The sequence below is a fragment of the Rhinoraja longicauda genome, chromosome 19 (assembly GCF_053455715.1).
Source record: "Rhinoraja longicauda isolate Sanriku21f chromosome 19, sRhiLon1.1, whole genome shotgun sequence".
Taxonomy (NCBI): Eukaryota; Metazoa; Chordata; class Chondrichthyes; order Rajiformes; family Arhynchobatidae; genus Rhinoraja; species Rhinoraja longicauda.
Window position 1 is genome coordinate 30,859,096 of NC_135971.1, and position 22,073 is coordinate 30,881,168.

Genomic DNA, 22,073 nt, shown 5'->3' on the forward strand with positions numbered 1-22,073 from the left:
ATAAGGGGGAAGTCTTTTAGGACCGAGATGAGAAAGTTTTTTTTCACACAGACAGTGGTGAGTCTGTGGAATTCTCTGCCACAGAAGGTAGTTGAGGCCAGTTCATTGGATATATTTAAGAGGGAGTTAGATGTGGCCCTTGTGGCTAAAGGGATCAGGGGTATGGAAAGAAGGCAGGTACGGGATACTGAGTTGGATGATCAGCCATGATCATATTGAATGGCGGTGCAGTCTCGAAGGGCCGAATGGCCTACTCCTGCACCTATTTTCTATGTTTCTGAGTTCTACCAGTGTCTTTCTTTATTGTAAATCGGCATCTGCACCTCCTCGTGTCTCCATTGCAGTGAATTGTTCGTGCTGGTCCAATGACCTCGCTCGACAACCGGTGACGATGAGTGTTATTTTTACTCTGATTGCATGGTGAGGTCCTGCTTTGATGGACTGTTGTTGAGGTTTGGTTCAGTCGCTGCTCTTGACTGTAAGAGGCCGTGCGCAGAATGGTTCTGTTGCTCTTGCTGAGTTTATTCCGCGTACAAGAGGCTCTAGCCGGTAAGTTAACGATTCTCGTTTTATTCGCTACTGGCTAAAGCGTCTTGACTTTTTCTCAATCTGGACAGGAGGCGACTCGGTTTTAAAAAGCGCGCATTACACATTCAGTCTGAGGTTCATGCGAACGTTAAAAGTGTTTAATCACCCTGTTTCAGGACAATCCAGACTGGAGTTTCTGCTTTGATTTGCACCATACCCGGTTTCCTTTGTGTAAGAAGGAACTACAGATGCTGGTTTAATCTGATTTAAACTCGTGTAAAACAAACAGGTGCGACGCGGTTTGAAACAAAAACATCTTTGATTTCAAGTTCTTGTTGTAAGAAATGGGATTACGATGTGGGAGAGGCGGGAAACAAGAAAGGCCGTTGTTTGACAGGATCAAGTTCCAGTTTATGGCTAAATGTCGGAAGAGGACGAGGCACAAGTACAATACAAAATCAGTAAAAGATCAACACACACTGCATTTTGTTATTGACTTAGCGATAACTCCAAACGTGCAGTCGTCACGTTTAAGTTGTGTTTAAATGATCTGGATAAGGGGATTGAAGGTTTTGTGACCAAGTTTGCAGATGATCATAAAATAGATGGCGCCTATTTTAGGCAGTGCAGAGGAAGCAAGGACTAGGACAGATTAGGAGAGTGGGCAGATGACATTCAGTATAGCAAAGTGTGGAGTCATGCATTTTGGTAATAAGAATAAAGGCGTAGATTATTTTCCAAATTGAGAAGTAATCTAGAAATCGGAGGCGCACAGTGACATGAGGGTGCAGGACACCCAAAAAGTTAATTTGCGAATTGAATCAGTAGTCAGGAAGGCAATTTCAATGCTAGTATTTATATCAAGGGAACTGGAATACAAAAACAGAGATGTCATTCTGTGGCTCTAAAAGCGCTGTGTGCAAATTTGGGCCCCCAATCTGAGGAAGGATGTGCTGGCTCTGGAGAGGGTCCAGAGGAGGTTTACAAGAATGATTCCATGAATGAGTGAGTGGGTTAACATATGATGATCGTTTGGCAACACTGGGCCTCTACTCGCTGGAGTTGAGAAGGTTGAGGGAGGAACCTCATTGAAACTTACAGAATAATGAAAAACACAGATGGTGGATGTTGAAAGCATGTTTCCACTGGTGGGAGAGTCTAGGACCAGAGGTCGTTGCCTCAGAATTAAAGGGTGCTCATTTAGAAAGAAGGTGAGGAGGAACCTCTTTAGTCAGAGGGTAGTTAATCTGTGGAACTAACTGTCACTGGGCTGTGGAGGCCAAGTTGGTAGATATTTTTAAGGCAGCGATTGACAAATTCTTGATTAGAATGGGTGTCAAGGGTTATGGAGGTGAAGGCAGGAAAATGGGATTAGGAGGCAGAGATCAGTCATGATCAAATGGTGTCGTGGACTCGATGGGCCGAATAGCCTAATCCTACTCCTGTAACGTGAACTTGTCATTGGTAAGAGGGGAAGTGAAACCTCAGTTTTACGAACATTTCCCCATCTTTTCACATTTACTTTGAGTCATGCAGCAGGAAAACATGCACCTCGGCCAAACTCATCCATGCTGACCAAGATGCCCCATCTAAGCTACTCCAATTTGCCCGCATTAAGCTGATTTTGTTCTCAAACATTCCTTTTTTATATGTATTTTTTCACATATATATACATATAGTGTGCAGTGAAAGAATATATATAAGCTGATTTCGTTCTCAAACATTCCTTTTTTATATATATTCTTTCACTGCACACCATATATATATATATATAGTGTTGCTGAAAGTAATTTTTTTATTGTTCTGTCTGGAACACATGATAATGAAACACTTGATTCTTGATTAGGTACACGTGACAATAAACTAATCTAAACTATGCATGTATCTGCCCAAATGTCTTTTAAATGTTGTTACTGTATCTGCCTCAGCTACTTTCTCTGGTAGATTAGTTTCCCATTGGGTTCTTGTTAATCTCTTCCCTGACAATAGAATTTCAGTTTCCAGTTTAGTTTATTGTCATGTGCACCGAGGTACAGTGAAAAACATTTGCTGCATGCAAACCAGTCAACAGAAAGAAAATATATGATTACAATCAATACATTCACAGTGTATAGATGCATAATAAGGAAATAATGTTTAGTGCAAGGTAAAGCCAGTAAAGTCTGATCAAGGATAGTCCGAGGGTCACCAAAGAGGTAGATAGTAGTTCAGCACTGCTCTCTGGTTGTGTGGTAGGATGATTCAGTTGCCTGATAACAGCTGGGATGAAACTGTCCCTGAATCTGGTGGGGTGCGTTTTCACACTTCTGTACCTATTGCCTGAAGGGAGAGGGGAGAAGAGGGAGTGGCCAGGGTATGATTCATCCATGATTATGTTGCTGGCCTTGCTGAGGCAGCGGGAGGTGTAAACAGAGTCAATAGAAGGGAGTCAGGAGGAATGGATGGGTAGTGGAAAGTAGATAAACATTCACTTCCTGGTTCTGATCATGTCCAACCCACTCTTCGAGGTAATACCCTCTAATCCAGGCAGCATTCTGGAGGCAGGTAAATATTTGAGGAACTGAGAACTAAGGGCTGTGGTAAACTGGCAGAGAGAGAGGAAGAAAGCTTTGGATAAATTAACTGTGATCATATTGAATGATGGTTCATGCTTAAGGGGCAGAGTGGCCGTCTCCAGCTCCTATTTTCTTGTGCTGATGATCTGCACTGATTAACACAGTCACGTTTCTACTTGGAATAATTATAGTAGATATCGCATGTGGTATCGCCCTTCCTCACACAGCATCTGCCATTCCTTCTGCCACACTAAATTATCATATTGGAACCAATTTGACACGGGTGCCTGAATGCATTTAGCAAAACCGAATAATGTCCCAGCCCTACATGTCACCCGTCCATGTTCTCCAGGGATGCGGCCTGGTCCTTTGAGCTGCTCCAGAACATTTTGCCTTTTCTAATAATGGTCTCCCTGCACACTCAAACGTACCCCCCCCCCTCCTTTGGCCATTTATAATATCAAAGTAATGCAAAAGTGGAAGTTAAAATAGAAAGGAGATAAGGAAGAATTTCTTTAGTCAGAGGGTGGTGAATCTGTGGGATTAATTGCCACTGATGGCTGTAGAGGCCAAGTCATTGGGTATGTCAAAGCGGAGATTGACAAATGTTTGATTAGTTAGGTTTAGTTTTTAGTTTAGAAAAACAACACGGAAAAAGGCCCTTCGGCCCTACGAGTCTGTGCTGACCAGCAATCCCCGCACATTAACGCTACCCTACACACACTGGGGAAAATTTACACTTGTACGAAGGCAATTAACCTACAAACCTGCACCTCTTTGGAGTGTGGGAGGAAACCGAAGATCTCGGAGAAAACCCACGAGGTCACGGAGAAAACGTACAAACTCCGTACAGATAGCAGCCGTAGTTGGGATCGAACCCGGTTTCTCCAGCACTGCAAGTGCTGTAAGGCAGCAACTCTACCGCAAGATTAGTAAGAATGTCAAAGGTCACAGGGAGAAGATAGGAGAATGGGGTTGAGAGGGAATGATAGGTCAGCCATGATTAAATGGTGGCGTAGACTCGATGGGCTGAACAACTTAATTCTTCTCCTATGACTTTTGAAGTTATGAATAGTTAGTACCAAGTGCTCATGAACATGAGGGATGCTCTTTTTTTTCTCCCCAGACTGGTATGTCTGGAACCAAAATTCACAGTTTAAAAATAAGGGTTCACACATTCTTATGGCACCAAAACACGGTGACAATTGTGTATTGCCTCGGTTAGGTCTGCCATATGATTTTACCGAGTTGTTTGTGAAACAAAGCATTTCGCTGTACCTAGGTGCATGTGAAAATAAATACCAATGAATCACTGAATTCGGTGTGAAATCTTTTCACCCAGAGGGTAATTAGTCTTTCAAATTCTCTGCCCAAGAAGGCTGTGGGCATTCAGTCAATCAGGTGCTTGAGGCAGGGATAGGAAGATGCTTCGATACAAAAGGAATCGTAGCTTAGTTCGGAAAAATGGTCTTCTGCTAGAGGATCAGTTATGATCTTATAGAATATCAGAGATTGGGGACAAAGGATGAATGGCAACCTTCAGCTTGTGTTATGTTTGTTCACACTCCACAAGAGAGTCAAGAAGGAGAGAGAGTCAAGAGTGTTCAATTGTCATGTTATGACTACAAAACAATGAAATGCTTGCAGCAGCATAGCAGACCTGTAAGACAATACAAACAGATAACATAATAAAAGTTCAGTGAATTGATAATTCCAATACTTATGCAAATACACCTTGAATAATTAGTTCAGCCAAAGACAGTCCATTGGTCTGCAAGGTCCAACTTGACACATTACCTTTCCATGCTCACCAGCGATGACGCCTGATCTGCTGAGTTACTCCAACAATTTGTCTTTATTTTGTTCATTATTCATAGTTGAGTTTAGTGTAGTTCATTGTTCAATATGGGAAGAATTTAATAATCTTGCAATCACATTCCAGCACGCATCTATGGAGCCATACGAAACAATGACATTATCCTTCGATGGTAATAATCTAAATTGGTGAAAGGAGAAACAGACAAAGATATAAAGAATAACATATTTATAGCAGTTCCAATGTGGGAAAATGCTACAATGAGATTTGTAAGCACATTATTTTGTAAAATTTTACTTTGAGCAGTGTCATGGCATTACATGACAATTAGCAAAATAAACATTTAAGGTGCATCGTGAAGGAAAAATAAGAGGCTGGGATATTTAGGGAGCAATTCTACAACTTAGGCCTGCTCTTCAGATGAAGTACTTATATTTGTGAATAATCAGGAAGTTACACTGCCCCGTTCATCATGGGGACTGACCTCCCCCCCCATCGAAGGGATCTATACGAGACGCTGCCTCAAAAAGGTAGTCAACATCATCACCCTGGCCACGCTCTCATTACCTCCTACCATGGGGAAGAAAGTATAGGTGTTTGAAAACCATGACCTCCAGGTTCAAGAATAGCTTCCATCACCATCACGCACTTGAACACTACACAACACCAACCTCAACTGTGAAATTATATGGACTGTCTTTGGTTGCACCAAGGACTTTGAGATTTTGTTTGTATCAGTATTGAGGTTAGGAATATAAGAAAATAACTGCAGATGCTGGTACAAATCGATTTATTCACAAAATGCTGGAGTAACTCAGCAGGTCAGGCAGCATCACGGGAAAGAATGAATGGGTGACGTTTCGGGTCGAGACCCTTCTTCAGACTGATGTCAGGGGGGCGGGACAAAAGCCGTCGAAGAGGGAGGAGAACTTCTTCAAAGTGGACATACCTTGATTTGTGTATTGTGTGTACAGACCTGTTATCCTGCTCTAAGTAAAAATCTTTGTTCCATTTCTCTGTGTATGTGTGTGCGCACGCACACACACACACGCACACGCACGCACGCACACACACGCACACGCGCACACACACACACACACGCACACGCACGCACGCACACACTTTTTGGTGTCGGGGAAACAGACATAGTTTTAAAAAAATATATATATGACAATTAAGCACTCAACTCTTGACTAAAACACAAAGATGGATTGCATCGCTGGGGAAAATGCAGGGCGAGGAGCTGTGTAGAAAGGAACTGCCGATGCTGGTTTGAACCAAAGATGGTCAAAAAAAGCTGGAGTAACTCAGTGGGTCAGACAGTGACTCTGGAGAAAAGGAGTAGGTAATGTTTCGGGGCAAGACCATTCTTCAGACTGATAATCAGGGGAAAGCGAAATGAGAGATACAGATAGTGGTATAGAGAGATATCAGAACAAATGAATGCAAGATATGCTTTGAATGAAAGAGCTGTTGGTCTTAGATATTTAAATGCAGCTCCTCAGAGTTTAAGGTATGAATATTTTCCAATCAGAAAGATGATGAGTGAATGGGATGGAGCAAGTTAGCACAATGATGACAAAATCTGAAGAAGGGCCTAGACCTAAAACATCACCCATTACTTCTCTCCAGAGATGCTGCCTGTCCAGCTGAATTACTCCAGCATTTTGTGTCCATCGCTAAGTGCTGGAGTAACTCAGCCGGTCAGGCAGCATCTCCGGAGAACATGGGTAGGGTCTAGAGACTGAAGAAGGGGTCTTGACCCGTAACATCTATCCATCATCACATATCCATGATCTCCAGTGATGCTGCTTTACCCGCTATGTTGCTCCAGCACTGTGTGTCTCTTTCTTTGTAAACCAACATTTGTCATTCCTTGTCTCCACAATGTAAATTGACTGTCATTTGTAGGTAATGATAGAATCTGGAGAGAGATGATGGGAATTTGGGAAGAATAAGAATGGGTTGGTCGAGAGTAAAGAGAATTTAATTGTCATTATACTGGCAGTGGAACAATGAAATTCTTAAGCACATATTAAATATACACCCGTCCGTGATGGAATAAATTAATATTAGTAATACCAGGTAACCAGACCATAATAGTGCAAAAACAAAATGTCCTTACTGCAACCAAAATAAAGTCCATGGCAGATCAGAGTTGTTGAGGTAAGGTTGTGGTTAGTGTTGTGCAGTGTTTAAAAGCCTGCTGCTGGTGACAAAAAGCTGTTGGAGCTCACAGTTCTCAGACTCTCTAACCTCAAAGGTAGTTCATTGGTTCAATGGTATTTTATTTGTGGCATGTGCCAAGGAACAGTGAAATTCATTTTTGTATACAGTTTAGTACAAGTATCACTATAGATAAGCCCTTAGATACATCTTAGATAAGCATCTCAGATACAGTACAAGTGTATAGCAGTAATACGCTGAGACAGTATACAGTGTCACCAGTTTTTGGTGCCATTTTCAAGTCCCAGTTGTTGTAAGTAGTAACAGGGTTCTTGCCCTGACCATGAGGCCCATTGTCCCAGCGTTGTTACAGGGTCAGCCTGGCCAAGCGAAGCTGTGGTGTCCTCTATTGCTGCAGGGCACAACTGGTCCATGCGCCCTGCCTCTTGGAGCGGCGTCTGGAACAGCCAAGCCCCAGGCTGCTGCAGAACCTCCAGTGCCCACTCCACCGTAGGTGCAGTGCACTCCCTCCTGCAGGCAGTCTGCCTATAAGCCATCCATCTGACTCCTTCCACTCTGGGTGGGCGAGCCGGGCCTTCCAGTTGGGTCCTCTATCCTCGGTCCACAACAATCAGGAAATCGGCCCATGATGGATGGACCAGATCTTCCGGGCAAATTCCCGGTCCAGGGTGGCCGGCCCTGAGAGTATGGCCAGGGTGGTGTGGGTCTCTGATGATATTAGCTGTCTTTCTGAGGCAGCACCTCCTGTAGATCCATTCAATAGTGGGATGGAATGGTAAAGACGAAATTGCTGAGCATTTGGATAGCAGTAACGGGATCATTCCGAGTCAGCATGGATTTACGAAGGGGAAATCATGCTTGACAAATCTACTGGAATTTTTTGAGGATGTAACTAGGAAAATTGACAAGGGAGAGTCAGTGGATGTGGTGTACCTCGACTTTCAGAAAGCCTTCGACAAGGTCCCACATAGGAGATTAGTGGGCAAAATTAGGGCACATGGTATTGGGGGTAGGGTACTGACATGGATAGAAAATTGGTTGACAGACAGAAAGCAAAGAGTGGGGATAAATGGGTCCCTTTCGGAATGGCAGGCAGTGACCAGTGGGGTACCGCAAGGTTCGGTGCTGGGACCCCAGCTATTTACGATATACATTAATGACTTAGACGAAGGGATTAAAAGTACCATTAGCAAATTTGCAGATGATACTAAGTTGGGGGGTAGTGTGAATTGTGAGGAAGATGCAATAAGGCTGCAGGGTGACTTGGACAGGTTGTGTGAGTGGGCGGATACATGGCAGATGCAGTTTAATGTAGGTAAGTGTGAGGTTATTCACTTTGGAAGTAAGAATAGAAAGGCAGATTATTATCTGAATGGTGTCAAGTTAGGAGGAGGGGGAGTTCAACGAGATCTGGGTGTCCTAGTGCATCAGTCAATGAAAGGAAGCATGCAGGTTCAGCAGGCAGTGAAGAAAGCCAATGGAATGTTGGCCTTCGTAACAAGAGGAGTTGAGTATAGGAGCAAAGAGGTCCTTCTACAGTTGTACCGGGCCCTGGTGAGACCGCACCTGGAGTACTGTGTGCAGTTTTGGTCTCCAAATTTGAGGAAGGATATTCTTGCTATGGAGGGCGTGCAGCGTAGGTTCACTAGGTTAATTCCCGGAATGGCGGGACTGTCGTATGTTGAAAGGCTGGAGCGATTGGGCTTGTATACACTGGAATTTAGAAGGATGAGGGGGGATCTTATTGAAACATATAAGATAATTAGGGGATTGGACACATTAGAGGCAGATAACATGTTCCCAATGTTGGGGGAGTCCAGAACAAGGGGCCACAGTTTGAGAATAAGGGGTAGGCCATTTAGAACGGAGATGAGGAAGAACTTTTTCAGTCAGAGGGTGGTGAAGGTGTGGAATTCTCTGCCTCAGAAGGCAGTGGAGGCCAGTTCGTTGGATGCTTTCAAGAGAGAGCTGGATAGAGCTCTTAAGGATAGCGGAGTGAGGGGGTATGGGGAGAAGGCAGGAACGGGGTACTGATTGAGAGTGATCAGCCATGATCGCATTGAATGGCGGTGCTGGCTCGAAGGGCTGAATGGCCTACTCCTGCACCTATTGTCTATTGTCTATTGTCTATTGTATGAAGTGAGTGCATCATGGTCAGAATGGACTCTGGTGGCTGAAGGGTCTGTTTGTGTGTCTCTGTGACTCTATGTGTGGATAATGCTTCGAAAGTGTAAGAGTACGCGAAGGGGCATTCTAAATAATGGGATGCACATATCATTGAAAACAGGGCCCTCAATGTATTGATTTGTAAAATGCTAAATCATCATTTCATTGCAGGGGACTAGAGTTTAATGCTCGGCAATCCAAATAAACACTTGTTCATGTCTATGGAGAGTTTTGCAGACTGCTCCGATTACAAAAAATTAATACATAAAGGAAGTGGGGTAGATACATGAATGTATATTCCTCCTATCCAGAGATGCTGCCTGCTCCGCTGAGTTACTCCAGCATTTCGTCTCTAACTTTGGTGTAATTCAGCATCTGCAGTTCTTCCGTCCCCAAATACAAGAAGGGTCCTGACAATGGGTTCTGTTTGTATGGAGTTTATACGTTCTCCCTGTGACCATTCGGGTTTCCTCTGGGTGCTCCGGTTTCCTCCCACATTCCAAAAAATTGTGGGTTTATTGGCCTCTGGAAATTGCCCCTACTGTGCAGGATGTGAAACAGGGAGAACATAGAACTAGTGTATGGGTGATTGATGGTCAGCGCAGACTGAGTGGGCAGGAAGGCCTGTTTCCATGTTAATAAAGATTGGTGAGCATGATACCAGAATTCAAACGTTACAGAGAGACAAACACATTTTAGTTTGTTCAGACAGGAACACCCAAGAATGTTTTTATTCAAAGAGAACAACAAAGTAATAAAGGTTTGCAGGTACCAAGTCCAACAGTGAGTAAAGCTTAATCTAATCTTATACTTAGAACATTGTAGAAGTAGGGCATTCAGCACAGGGAGGCTATCTCATTTGGGGGGGGGGGGACGAGAACAAAGGGGGAACTGTGGGGGTGGGAGCGCCACTGAGAACGAAGGGGGAACTGTGGGGATGGGATCTGCTGCCATGTGCGGCAGCAGGCAGTGGATAGGATCTTTCGGTACTTTTGTAACTTTGTCTGCGCCAACACATGGCGACGCTTGTGTACTGCCCATGTTCACTTTAGTTCATTGTCATGTGTACCGATGTACAGTGAAAAGCTTTTTGTTGCGTGCTAACCAGTCAGTAGAAAGACAACACGTGATTGCAATCAATGCATTTACAGTGTAGAGATACATGATAAGGGAATAATGTTTAGTGCAAGGTGAAGCCAGCAAAGTCCGGTCAAGGATAAGCCGAGGTTGTATGGAAAACAAAGCATTTCACTATACCCAGGTACCCTAGGTACAAGTGACAATAAAATATAATTCCTTCATTCTTTCATTCATCAGTCCTACCCCCCCTGTCCCCAACTTATTTTCCATAATCATGGAACAGTGTCACACATGACTGCCAATGCTCCTTTGATTATTTTTTTTGCCATTAACCTGTGATGAGCTGGTTAATGGGTTTTGTGAAGTACAGCACAGTGGTGCAATGGTAGAGTTGCTGCCCCATAGCGCCAGAGACCCAGGTTAAATCCTGACCTCGGGTCCACCTGTGGAGTTTGCACGGTTTCCTCCCACACCCCAAAGACATGCAGGTTTGTAGGTTAAATGGCCTATGTAAAATGCCCCTGGTGTGTCAGTAGTGGACGAGAAGCGGGAAAGACTAGTGTGAATGGGAGATCAATGGTCAGTATGGGCTCAGTGGGCCGAAGGGCCTGTTTCCATGCTGTAAATCTAAACTAACCTAAAAACTAATAAAATTACTGATGTATTGCACGTGGCTGGATTCAAAACTACTGAAGACGGGTCGTGACTGAAAATGTTACCTGGCCATTCCATCCACAGATGCTGCCTGACTCACTGAGTTCCTCCAGCATTTCATTGCTCAAAATTCCAACATGTCTCTATGTAAACTACTTGTTTGAACAACACTGTTGTTTTTTATTTTTGTGATATTTTAGCGGTAGAATTGCATGCCAAAATGTTCATAGTTTGTAGTGTTGAAAATGATAGTAATTCATTAATGCATGCAGGAATAGTAATAAAAATGCAGAAAATGTTGGCAATATGCAGCAGGTCAGGCCACATCTGTGGGAAGGAAAGCAGAGCTAATGTTTCAGGCCAGAGACCCTTCAGGACTGGGAAGGAGGAAAAAGAAGAAACGAGGAACTGAAGATGCTGGTTAACAAAAAAAAGATACAGTGCTCGAATGACTCAGTGGGACAGGCAGCACTACTGGAGAACGTGGGATAGTGATGATTCGGGTCGGGATCATTCTTCAGACTGATTGTGGGGCAAATAAAGCTGGAAGAGAGGAGGGGCAGGACAAAGTATGGCAGATGATAGGTGATGGATACCACAACGAGAGAGCAGCCCTGAACTATCTGCCTCATTGGTGACCCTCGGACTTTCTTTGATCGGACTTTACTGGCTTTACCTTGCACTGAATGTTATTCCCTCGTCATGTATCTCTACACCTTTAGTGGTTTCATTGTAATCGTGTATTGTCTTTACGCTGACTGGTTAGCACGCAACAAAAGTTTTTCGCTGTACCTCGTTACACATGGCAATAAACTAAAATAAAATGTTGTAGAGTGGATTTTCCGACAGGCAAATGATTGGACAAAGGCCAGAGAAGAAAAGGGGTTTAACGAATGGTGAATTGTGAAAATAGAGGAATGGATAAAGGTGACGGGGGAAGGCAGAGGTAGATGCAAGTTAAGATGGGGCACAGGAGAGGGGAAGAAATGAGGGGTTAGGTTTACAATCTATTTGTAAACACAGAACAATGCTGCACAAGGCAGGATGTATAGGAAGAAACTGCTGATAACCAAAGAAAGACACAAAAAGCTGAAGTAACTCAGTGGGCCAGGCAGCGTCTCTGGAGAGAAGGAATGGGTGACGTTTCGGGTCCAGACCCTTCTTCGCCCATGAGATCTAGGCCGACTGTGATGCCTGTTTAAATTAATTCCACATCACCATGTGGTCTATACCCCTCTATTTCCTGCCTGCTCATGTGTGTGTCTGTAAATCCACAAAAATTGTGCTGTAGTATTGGCATTCACGTATCCTAGGAGTGTGTTCCAGGCACCTACCACTTTCTGTGTCCCAAAGTAGCCTCTTTTGCATCGGCATAGACTAGACGACCATTTAAAAAAGCACTTGCATTCTGTCTGTCAATGCCTGCCGGAACTCCCAGCTGCTAGCCCCTTTTAACTCTCCTTCCCATTACCAGACCGACCTTTCTGTCTTTAGCTTCCATTGCCAGAGTGAGGACACATGCAATCTGGAGGAACAGCACTCCATATTCTACTTGGATAGCTTACATTCCAATGATATGAACATTGAATTTTTCAATTTGAGCCAATACCCTCTCCTTCCTCCCCTCTCCCGCCCCCACCCCCACCCTTCACCCCACTTCCGCTCTTTCCTGTCCACCCTGGTGTGCACCTATTTCTCCCACTACCTCCCACCCTCCCAGTCACTCAATTCCTTTTCCCTTTGATTACGCATCCCCCCATCTCACTTCTCTCATTGTACTTCCATCCCCATCTTTCTCCTCCCCCCTGTCTCCTTCCACCTATGGCCCTTCCTCTGGCTTTAGATTTCGCTCATCTTATCTCGTTACCTGACACCCTTTGTCTCCTGTCTAAGAAGGAACTGCAGATGCTGGTTTAAACTAACACAAATTGTTGGAGTAACTCAGCGGGACAGGCAGTATCTCTGGAGGGAAGGAATGGGTGACGTTTCCAAGCATCATCCATTCCTTCTCTCCAGAGACGCTGCCTGCCCTGCTGAGTTACTCCAGCATTTTGTGTCTATCTTAGGGGTATAGATAAGATAGAGATTTTTCACCGCAGTTGTTATCTGGAATGAGCTGCAGGGAAGTTGGTGGAGGCAGATATAATCACTATGTCTATAAAGCATTTGGACTTTTGGTAGGGAAGACAGGGAGGGATAAGGGCATAATTCATGTAAGTGTAGATAAGCAACAGTCAGCGTTGTTGTGTGGACAAGTGTAGACAAGATGGGGCAAAAGGTCCTGTTTGTATGCTGCACGATTCAGTTTATTTTAAGGTTGGGACCCTTCTTCAGACTGACCCTTCTTGAGTCTGAAATTGGGTCTCGACCCGAAACGTCATCCAGCCTTTTTCTTCAGGGACATGTTGCCTGACCCGTTGAGTTACTTTAGCAATTTGTGCTCAAGGTTGATAATGAGTTGTTCAATCCTGCTGTTTTTGTGTGATGTTTATCTCTGCGTATTCACAAGCTCAGACAGTGAGAGTAAACAGTTGAGAAAATAGTTTAGCAGGAAATCTGTGGTATTTGAGGAAGTATGAATGTGAGGCCTCTCCAGTGAGATGATAGGGGAACGCTCTGACAAAGGGCAATGTGGTGAGCTATCAGAAGGTCATCAGGAAGCAGAAGGTAAATGTTACATTGGTATTTTTACAGTCTGCTATTGATGTACTGGCGTGGTGCAAACCGATTTGGACAACCTGTTTTATAATTGCTGCTCATGACGATTTAGAGATACAACGCAGAAATGGACCCTTCAACTCAGAGTCCATGCTACCCAGCAATCCCTGTACACACGAGGGACAATTTATAATCTTTAGCAAAGTCAATTAACCTACAAACATGTATGTCTTTGGAGTGTGGGAGGAAACTGGAGCACCCAGGGAAACCCCACGCAGTTACGGTAGAACATTAAATCTCCATGCAGACAGCACCCATGGTCAGGTTTGAACCTGGGTCTCTGGTGCTGTAAGGCAGCAACTCTCCCTCTGTGCCACTGTGTCACCCTGATTAGACTAAACGACTGAAGGTTATGACATAAACATGATGTGGTGCAACTAATTGAGATGTGGAGAGTGCAGCACAGAAACAAGCCCTTTGACCCACCAAGTCCATGCTAACCATTTTGGTACCCGTTCTCTTTTAATCCTCCTGATATTTGCAATACCTACCCCTAGATTTTACTATTTACCGACACACGGAGTAATATATTGTGAACCAAATAACTGTGGTGAATTGCCATTGCGGGTGGAATATCTGAATATCATATTTCCGAATGTTGATCAGTATGGGCAGGTGGGGCAGCGATAGAGTTGTTGCCTTAAAGCGCCAGAGCCCCGGGTCCAATCCTGACTGTGGGCGCTGGTATAAAAATCTCTTACCTCGATACCTTCGATTTGTGCCAGCATCTGCAGTTATTTTCCTACACAACCTGACTATGGGCGCGGTCTGTATGGAGTTTCTACATTCTCCCCGTGACCTGCGTGGGTTTTCTCCAAGATCAGCGGTTTCTTCCCACACTCCAAAGACAAATAGGTTTGTAGGTTAATTCGCTTGATATAAATGTAAATTGTCCTTTGTGTGTGGGATAGTGTTAATGTGCGGGGATCGGTACGGACACGTTGGACTGAAGGGCTTCCGCGCTGTATCTCAAGGTTCAAGGTTTCAAGGTCAGTTTATTGTCACATGTACCAATTAAGATACAGTGAAGTTCGAATTATCAAACAGCCATACTGAAAAAAGCAACAAGACACACAACTACATAAAAGTTCATGTAAACATCCACCAGAGTGGATTCCCCACGTTTCTCTCTGTGATGGAAGGCAATAAAGTCTGATCTCTTTCCTCTTTATTCTCCCGCGGTCGGGGCAGTTGAACCACCCGCAGTCGGGGCGATTAAAGCTCCAGCGGCCGGCGGTTGAAGCTCCTGCGTCGGGGCGGTCGAAAGCTCCTGCAGCTTGGAGTTCCCCGAGTCGGTCTCTGACCAGGGACCGCAAGCTCCACGTTGTTAGAATCCACATGCACCCACGGTGGAGCTCCGAGGTCGATCCCTGGCAAAGGGATTGCGGGCTCCGTGATGTTAATAGACAATAGACAATAGACAATAGGTGCAGGAGTAGGCCATTCAGCCCTTCGAGCCAGCACCGCCATTCAATGCGATCATGGCTGATCACTCTCAATCAGTACCCCGTTCCTGCCTTCTCCCCATACCCCTCACTCCGCTATCCTTAAGAGCTGTATCCAGCTCTCTCTTGAAAGCATCCAACGAACTGGCCTCCACTGCCTTCTGAGGCAGAGAATTCCACACCTTCACCACTCTCTGACTGAAAACGTTCTTCCTCATCTCCGTTCTAAATGGCCTACCCCTTATTCTTAAACTGTGGCCCCTTGTTCTGGACTCCCCCAACATTGGGAACATGTTTCCTGCCTCTCATGTGTCCAATCCCCTAATTATCTTATACGTTTCAATAAGACCCCCCTCATCCTTCTAAATTCCAGTGTATACAAGCGTAATTGCTCCAGCCTTTCAACATACGACAGTCCTGCCATTCCGGGAATCAACCTAGTGAACCTACGCTGCACGCCCTCAATAGCAAGAATATCCTTCCTCAAATTTGGAGACCAAAACTGCACACAGTACTCCAGGTGCGGTCTCACCAGGGCCCGGTACAACTGTAGAAGGACCTCTTTGCTCCTATACTCAACTCCTCTTGTTGCGAAGGCCAACATTCCATTGGCTTTCTTCACTGCCTGCTGTACCTGCATGCTTCCTTTCATTGACTGATGCACTAGGACACCCAGATCTCGTTGAACTCCCCCTCGTCCTAACTTGACACCATTCAGATAATAATCTGCCTTTCTATTCTTACTTCCAAAGTGAATAACCTCACACTTATCTACATTAAACTGCATCTGCCATGTATCCGCCCACTCACACAACCTGTCCAAGTCACCCTGCAGCCTTATTGCATCTTCCTCACAATTCACACTACCCCCCAGCTTAGTATCATCTGCAAATTTGCTAATGGTACTTTTAATCCCTTCATCTAAGTCATTAATGTATATCGTGAATAGCTGGGGTCCCAGCACCGAACCTTGCGGTACCCCACTGGTCACTGCCTGCCATTCCGAAATGGACCCATTTATCCCCACTCTTTGCTTTCTGTCTGTCAACCAATTTTCTATCCATGTCAGTACCCTATCCCCAATACCATGTGCTCTAATTTTGTCCTCTAATCTCCTATGTGGGACCTTGTCGAAGGCTTTCTGAAAGTCGAGGTACACCACATCCACTGACTCTCCCCTGTCAATTTTCCTAGTTACATCCTCAAAAAATTCCAGTAGATTTGTCAAGCATGATTTCCCCTTCGTAAATCCATGCTGACTCGGAATGATCCTGTTACTGCTATCCAAATGCTCAGCAATTTCGTCTTTTATAATTGACTCCAGCATCTTCCCCACCACTGATGTCAGACTAACTGGTCCACGGGCTCCCACGATGGAGCTCCCGGCCGCTCTCCAGCAAAGGCCGCCAACTCCTCAATGTTAGGCCGCAGTGCGGACGGTGATATGATGCAGAAACAAATTGCATCTCCGTCGAGGTAAGAAAATTGAAACAGCTTCCCCCAACTCCCCCCCCCCCGCCTCACCCCCACATTAAACAAGCAAAAGAACACTAAAAAACATACATTTAACACAAACTAAGCAGGGACAAAGAAGAAAAGGTCAGACAGACTGTTGGTGAAGAAGCCATTGCTGGCGCCACCTGGTGGTTCAAACCTAAGGTTTCAAGGTCAATTTATTGTCACATGTACCAATTAAGATACAGTGAAATTTGATTTACCAGACAGCCATACGAAGTGAAAAGCGACGAGACACACAACCACTTAAAGTTTAACATAAACATCCACCACAGAGGATTGCACATTCCTCACTGTGATGGAAGGCAATATTGTGCAAACTTCTTCCTCTTTGTTCCCCCGCGGTCGGGGCAGTCGAACGATCTGCAGTCGGGGCGATCAATGCCCTGCAGCTGACGAACGAAGCTCCTGCGTCGGGGTGATTGAAGCTCCCGTGTTGCGGTGGTTGAAACACTCTCCGCGGCTTGGAGCTCCTGAATCAGCCTCTTCTTACCAGAGACCGCGGGCTTCGCAAAGTTAAAGTTGGAGCTTCGATCCCCGACAAAGAGATTGCAAGCTCTGCGATGGCAAAGTGACGCAGACTCCCGCGGCTTGGAACGCCCGCTGGTCTCCAGGAAAGGCCACCAACTCCACGATGTTAGGCCGTAGTACAGACGGAGATATGATACAGAAAAAAATCGTAAGAGATTGAATAAAGGTTTCCCGACCCCCACCCCCCACATAAACCAAACCAAGGAACACTAAAAACACACTTTTAACACACACTAAAAATAACAAAAAATAAGAAAGGACCGACAGACTGAGAGGTAGCCACTGCTGATGGCACAACCCGGTGTGCTAAAACTAAACTAAACTAATTGAAGTAAACTTGTCATTTAGAATCATAGAGCATAGAAACAGGCCCTTCAGCCCAGCTTATCTATGCCGACCAAGATGCCCCACCTACCCTTGACCCACCTATCTACATTTTAGCTTAGTTTAATTTATTATTAATGTCACGTGTACTGTTTTACAGTGAAAATGTTTCCTGTGTGCTATCCAGACAGCGAAAAGCCTATACATGATTACAATGAAGCCATTCACAATGTACAGATACAGGATAAAGGGTATAATGTTTAGTACAAAGTGAGTCTGGTTGTTGTTTCGCAGATTTCTCTCCAAATCTTTCTTGGCCATAGAAATTTCTATTATTTGACAATATTGTATTATTTGATTCATGTCTAGGGTCTCACAGTCTGGTCTATTTCTACACCCTGAACCACGGGAGCACTCATCTACCAGAATACAGTGTCGTGGGAGTTCTGGACGGTTGTGAGATACAGTATTATGACAAAAACATGGTCATTACAGTTCCAAGACAGAAATGGATGGCGGCTGCATTTGACAGGAGCTACTGGGTGAGAAATACAGTCTCTGAAAATGGTTTCCATGGAATCATCAAAGGGCAAGTCGATGAATGGATGCGGAGGGTAAACGAAACAGCAAGTTAGTCCATTCATTTGAATACATTTGGATTGTGATCAATGTAAATTTAAAAAATCTAAAATTTCAGTAAAATCTCAGTAAATTTCTCACTGTGCCAGGTTTGATCCTGAACTTGAGCGAGTTTACACGTCTCCCTGTGACCACACATATTTCCTCCAGGAGTTCCGGTTTCTTTCATCCCATATCTTGAAAACGTGAGGGTTTGTAGGTTAATTGGGCTGAGAATGGGTGAGAAAGTGGGATAACATAGATGTGTAGGAATGAACTGCAGATGCTGGTTTATAGCGAATATAGGCACAAAGAGCTGGAGTAGCTCGGTGGAACAGGCAGCGTCTCTGGTTAGAAGGAATGGATGACTTTTTGGGTCGAGACCCTTCTTCAGACAGAGTGTCTCCCCTGTCTGAGGAAGGGTCTCAAATGGAAACGTCACACATTCGCTCTATCCAGAGATTCTACCTGTTCCGCTGAGTTACTCCAACATTTGGAGTCTATTTTGGGATAACATAAAACTAGTGTGAATGGATGATTGATGGTCGGCATGGACTTGGTGGGCTGAATGGCCCGTTTCCATGCTGAGTCTCTAATCTAAGAACTGCAGACCCTGGAAATGTGAAATAAAATCCCAAAATACCATTGGCTGATGGCTTAATCGTCAGCTTATCACCATAGCAACATGACATTACCCTGTGAGGGATACTCCCTATCAGGGATACTCCCAACCATACCTCCCACTCCTATATGCAACGTACACATTTTCACAATTCTGAAGCATTAATTCTGTTTCTCTTACCATAGATTCTGTTGAACCTGCTGTGTTTCCAGCATTTTACAAATCATTGAAATGTTGGTGGCTTATTGTTAATATCCCTTGCATACCTCACCAATTGTCTTCACTTTTATTGACTGAATTTGAAAGAAATGTTGTGTGATATATTTAAAGGATAACCTAAAGGGCACGATGGTGGAGCGGTAGAGTTGCTGCCTCACAGTGCCAGAGACCTGGGGTTGATCCTGCCCTCAGGTGCTGTCTGTGCAGAGTTTGTACGTTCTCCCCGTGACCTGTGTGGGTTTTCCCCGGGTGCTCCGGTTTCCTCACACACTCCAAAGGCATACAGGTTTGTAAGTTAATTAACTTTGGTAAAGATTATAATTTGTCCCTAGTGTGTAGGCTAGTGCTTGTGTACTAGTCGGTGGGGATCACTGGTCGGTGGGGACTCTGTGGGCTGAAGGGCCTGTTTTCGCGCTGCATCTCTAAATTATCTTGAGCAGCAATTGTAAAATAGGCTGTCCAAATCCATCTGCACCACTCTTGTCCATACATAATATTTGCCATTGGACATATTTTCATATTATTATTATTTCATATTTCAGATACAGCGCGGAAACGGGCCTTTTCGGCCCACCAAGTCCGCACCGCCCAGCGATCCCTGCACATTAACACTATCCTACACACACTAGGGACAATTTTTACATTTTACCCAGTCAATTAACCTACATACCTGTACGTCTTTGGTTTAGAAAACTCCTCTACATGTTGGTTTAGAAAACTATCCCGCATACATTCCAAGAAATCCTCTTCCTCAGCACCCCTGCCAGTTTGATTCACCCAATCTATATGTAGATTGAAGTCACCCATTATAACTGTTTTACCTTTGTTGCACGCATTTCTAATTTCCTGTTTGTTGCACCCATTTCTAATTTCCTGTTTGGTTGCACGCATTTCTAATTTCCTGTTTGACTTGCTCCACGGTGATATCTCCTTGTGGGCTATGCCTACTTTGAAGAGATTCTCCTCCTCTACCCAACGGGGAGAACTGCAAGACCCTCTCTCACTGCTCACCCAGTGACGTTCTCCACAGATGCTGCCTGACCCGCTGAGCAGCTCCATTCTAAGGGGAGTAAGAGGCGCCCATGGCCGACAAGGGAAGTCAAGGACAGCATAAAAATAAAAGAGAAGAAGTACAACAAAGCAAAGAAGAGTGGGAAGCCAGAGGACTGGGACTCTTTGAAAGAGCAACAGAAGATAACTAAAAAGGCAATACGGGGAGAAAAGTTGAGGTACGAGGGTAAACTAGCCAAAAATATAAAGGAGGATAGTAAAAGCTTTCTTAGGTATGTGAATAGACAATAGACAATAGACAATAGGTGCCGGAGGAGGCCATTCGGCCCTTTGAGCCAGCACCGCCATCCAACATGATCATGGCTGATCATTCTCAATCAGCACCCCGTTCCTGCCTTCTCCCCATACCTCCTGACCCCGCTATCCCCAAGAGCTCTATCCAGCTCTCTCCCGAATGCATTTAGAGAATTGGCCTCCACTGCCCTCTGAGGCAGAGAACTCCACAGACTCACAACTCCCCGACTGAAAAAGGTCTTTCATCATCTCAGTTCCAAATGGCCTACCCCCCATTCCCAAACTGTGGCCCCTCCTTCTGGACTCCCCCAACATTGGGAACATGTTTCCTGCCTCTAACGTGTCCAACCCCTTAATAATATTGAAAGTCAATAAGCCCTATCACCATTACTGTGTTAATTCAATGACATTCGTAGTGTATCATTGAACAAAGGAGGACTTGGCATGAGGGAACCGCCGTGAGGGGGGTGGGGGAGGTGGAAGAACAAAGGAAGACCTGTAGGATACTTTATAACTTTGTCGGTGTCCTTCATGTGAAGACTCTTTGCATACCTTGAGTATGCAAAACAATGAATTTCAATGACAGAGGGAATGAATCACCAAGGTGGCTAAGGAAACGTCAACAAAATGTACCAGCATCAAAACTGAGCTACGCGTGCACCTCGAGTACAAGTAATTCGGAATGGGACCAACAAAGAATGTGAAGCAAATTGGCCAAAAGAGGAGCTGTGGACATGGATTAAGTCAGGCATTAAGATGTGTAGGGATGGTATCTGGAGACACAGAGACATGGTCAAGCCAGTCTCACCACAAGCATCAATGTCATTCCTTGCCCAACAAATCCACTCATGGGGTCATCTCAACCCCCGCACCCCACCCCTCCTCCTCCAGCAAATGGCTCCCCAATTCCAAACTACCTGGTGGGTATGAGGTTTTCGGAAACATGCTCAACAGGTAGCTGAGCGATGTGCAATGTGCCAGTATAACAAATCATGACTTGCAAACGGTAATGCCAACATTAGGACCCCCAGCAGCAGCTGGCCCACTCCAGCACCTACAGCTTGACTGTGTTTCTCTTTCAAAATCCTAGGGTTATATTGACGTTTTTTAGTTTAGTTTAGAGATGAATCCGCGCTGACCAGCGATCTTTGGTTTCCTCCCATACTCCAAAGACATACAGTGACTCCTATGATTTATGTATGAGTTATTTAATCACCAGTTCCAGTGAGGACGAAGGTGGAGGATGGCAAAGGAAGGGAAGCTTGCATAACCAAAACGGTTGTAACTTTAGTCAAAAAGAAAAAAAGTGCATGCAAGGTTCAGGAGGATGAAATCAAACAGGAGCTTTGAGGAATGTAAAGAAAGGAGGGAATAACTCAAGTGGGTGAGTAGAGGGAGGCACAGTGGGGCAATGGTAGAGTTGCTGCCTTGCAGTGCATGCAGCACCGGCGACCTGGCTTTGATCCTGACTACGGGTGCTGCCTGTACGGAGTTTGTACGTTCTCCCCGTGACCGTGCGGGGTTTCTCCGAGATCTTTGGTTTCCTCCCACACTCCAAAGACATACAGGTATGTAGGTTAATTGGCTTGGTATAAATGTAAATGGTCCCTAGTGTTGGCTGAAGGGCATGTTTCTGCGCTGTATCTCTAAAGCTTAAAACTACAGGGGCCAATAGAGACCACGAAGTTGCTTTGGCGAGTCCGATTACAGTAAGTCCCACATCTTTTTCTATCTATATTTAAAACACGAGGGAGAAGGTGGGATTGCTTAAGGATATAGAATGGATTATG

General features: G+C 44.8%; 1 protein-coding gene across 1 annotated transcript in view; it reads left to right on the forward strand.

Moving 5' to 3' along the window:
- Positions 1-872: 872 nt before the first annotated feature.
- The window catches only part of LOC144602934 (major histocompatibility complex class I-related protein 1-like), a 35,584-nt gene continuing 14,383 nt past the window's right edge, over positions 873-22,073 (forward strand). Inside the window, exons 1-3 of the mRNA XM_078416058.1 lie at positions 873-973; positions 7,484-7,575; positions 17,889-18,149. Coding sequence (XP_078272184.1) covers positions 873-973; positions 7,484-7,575; positions 17,889-18,149 — 454 coding nt within the window. The remainder of the gene's footprint in view (positions 974-7,483; positions 7,576-17,888; positions 18,150-22,073) is intronic.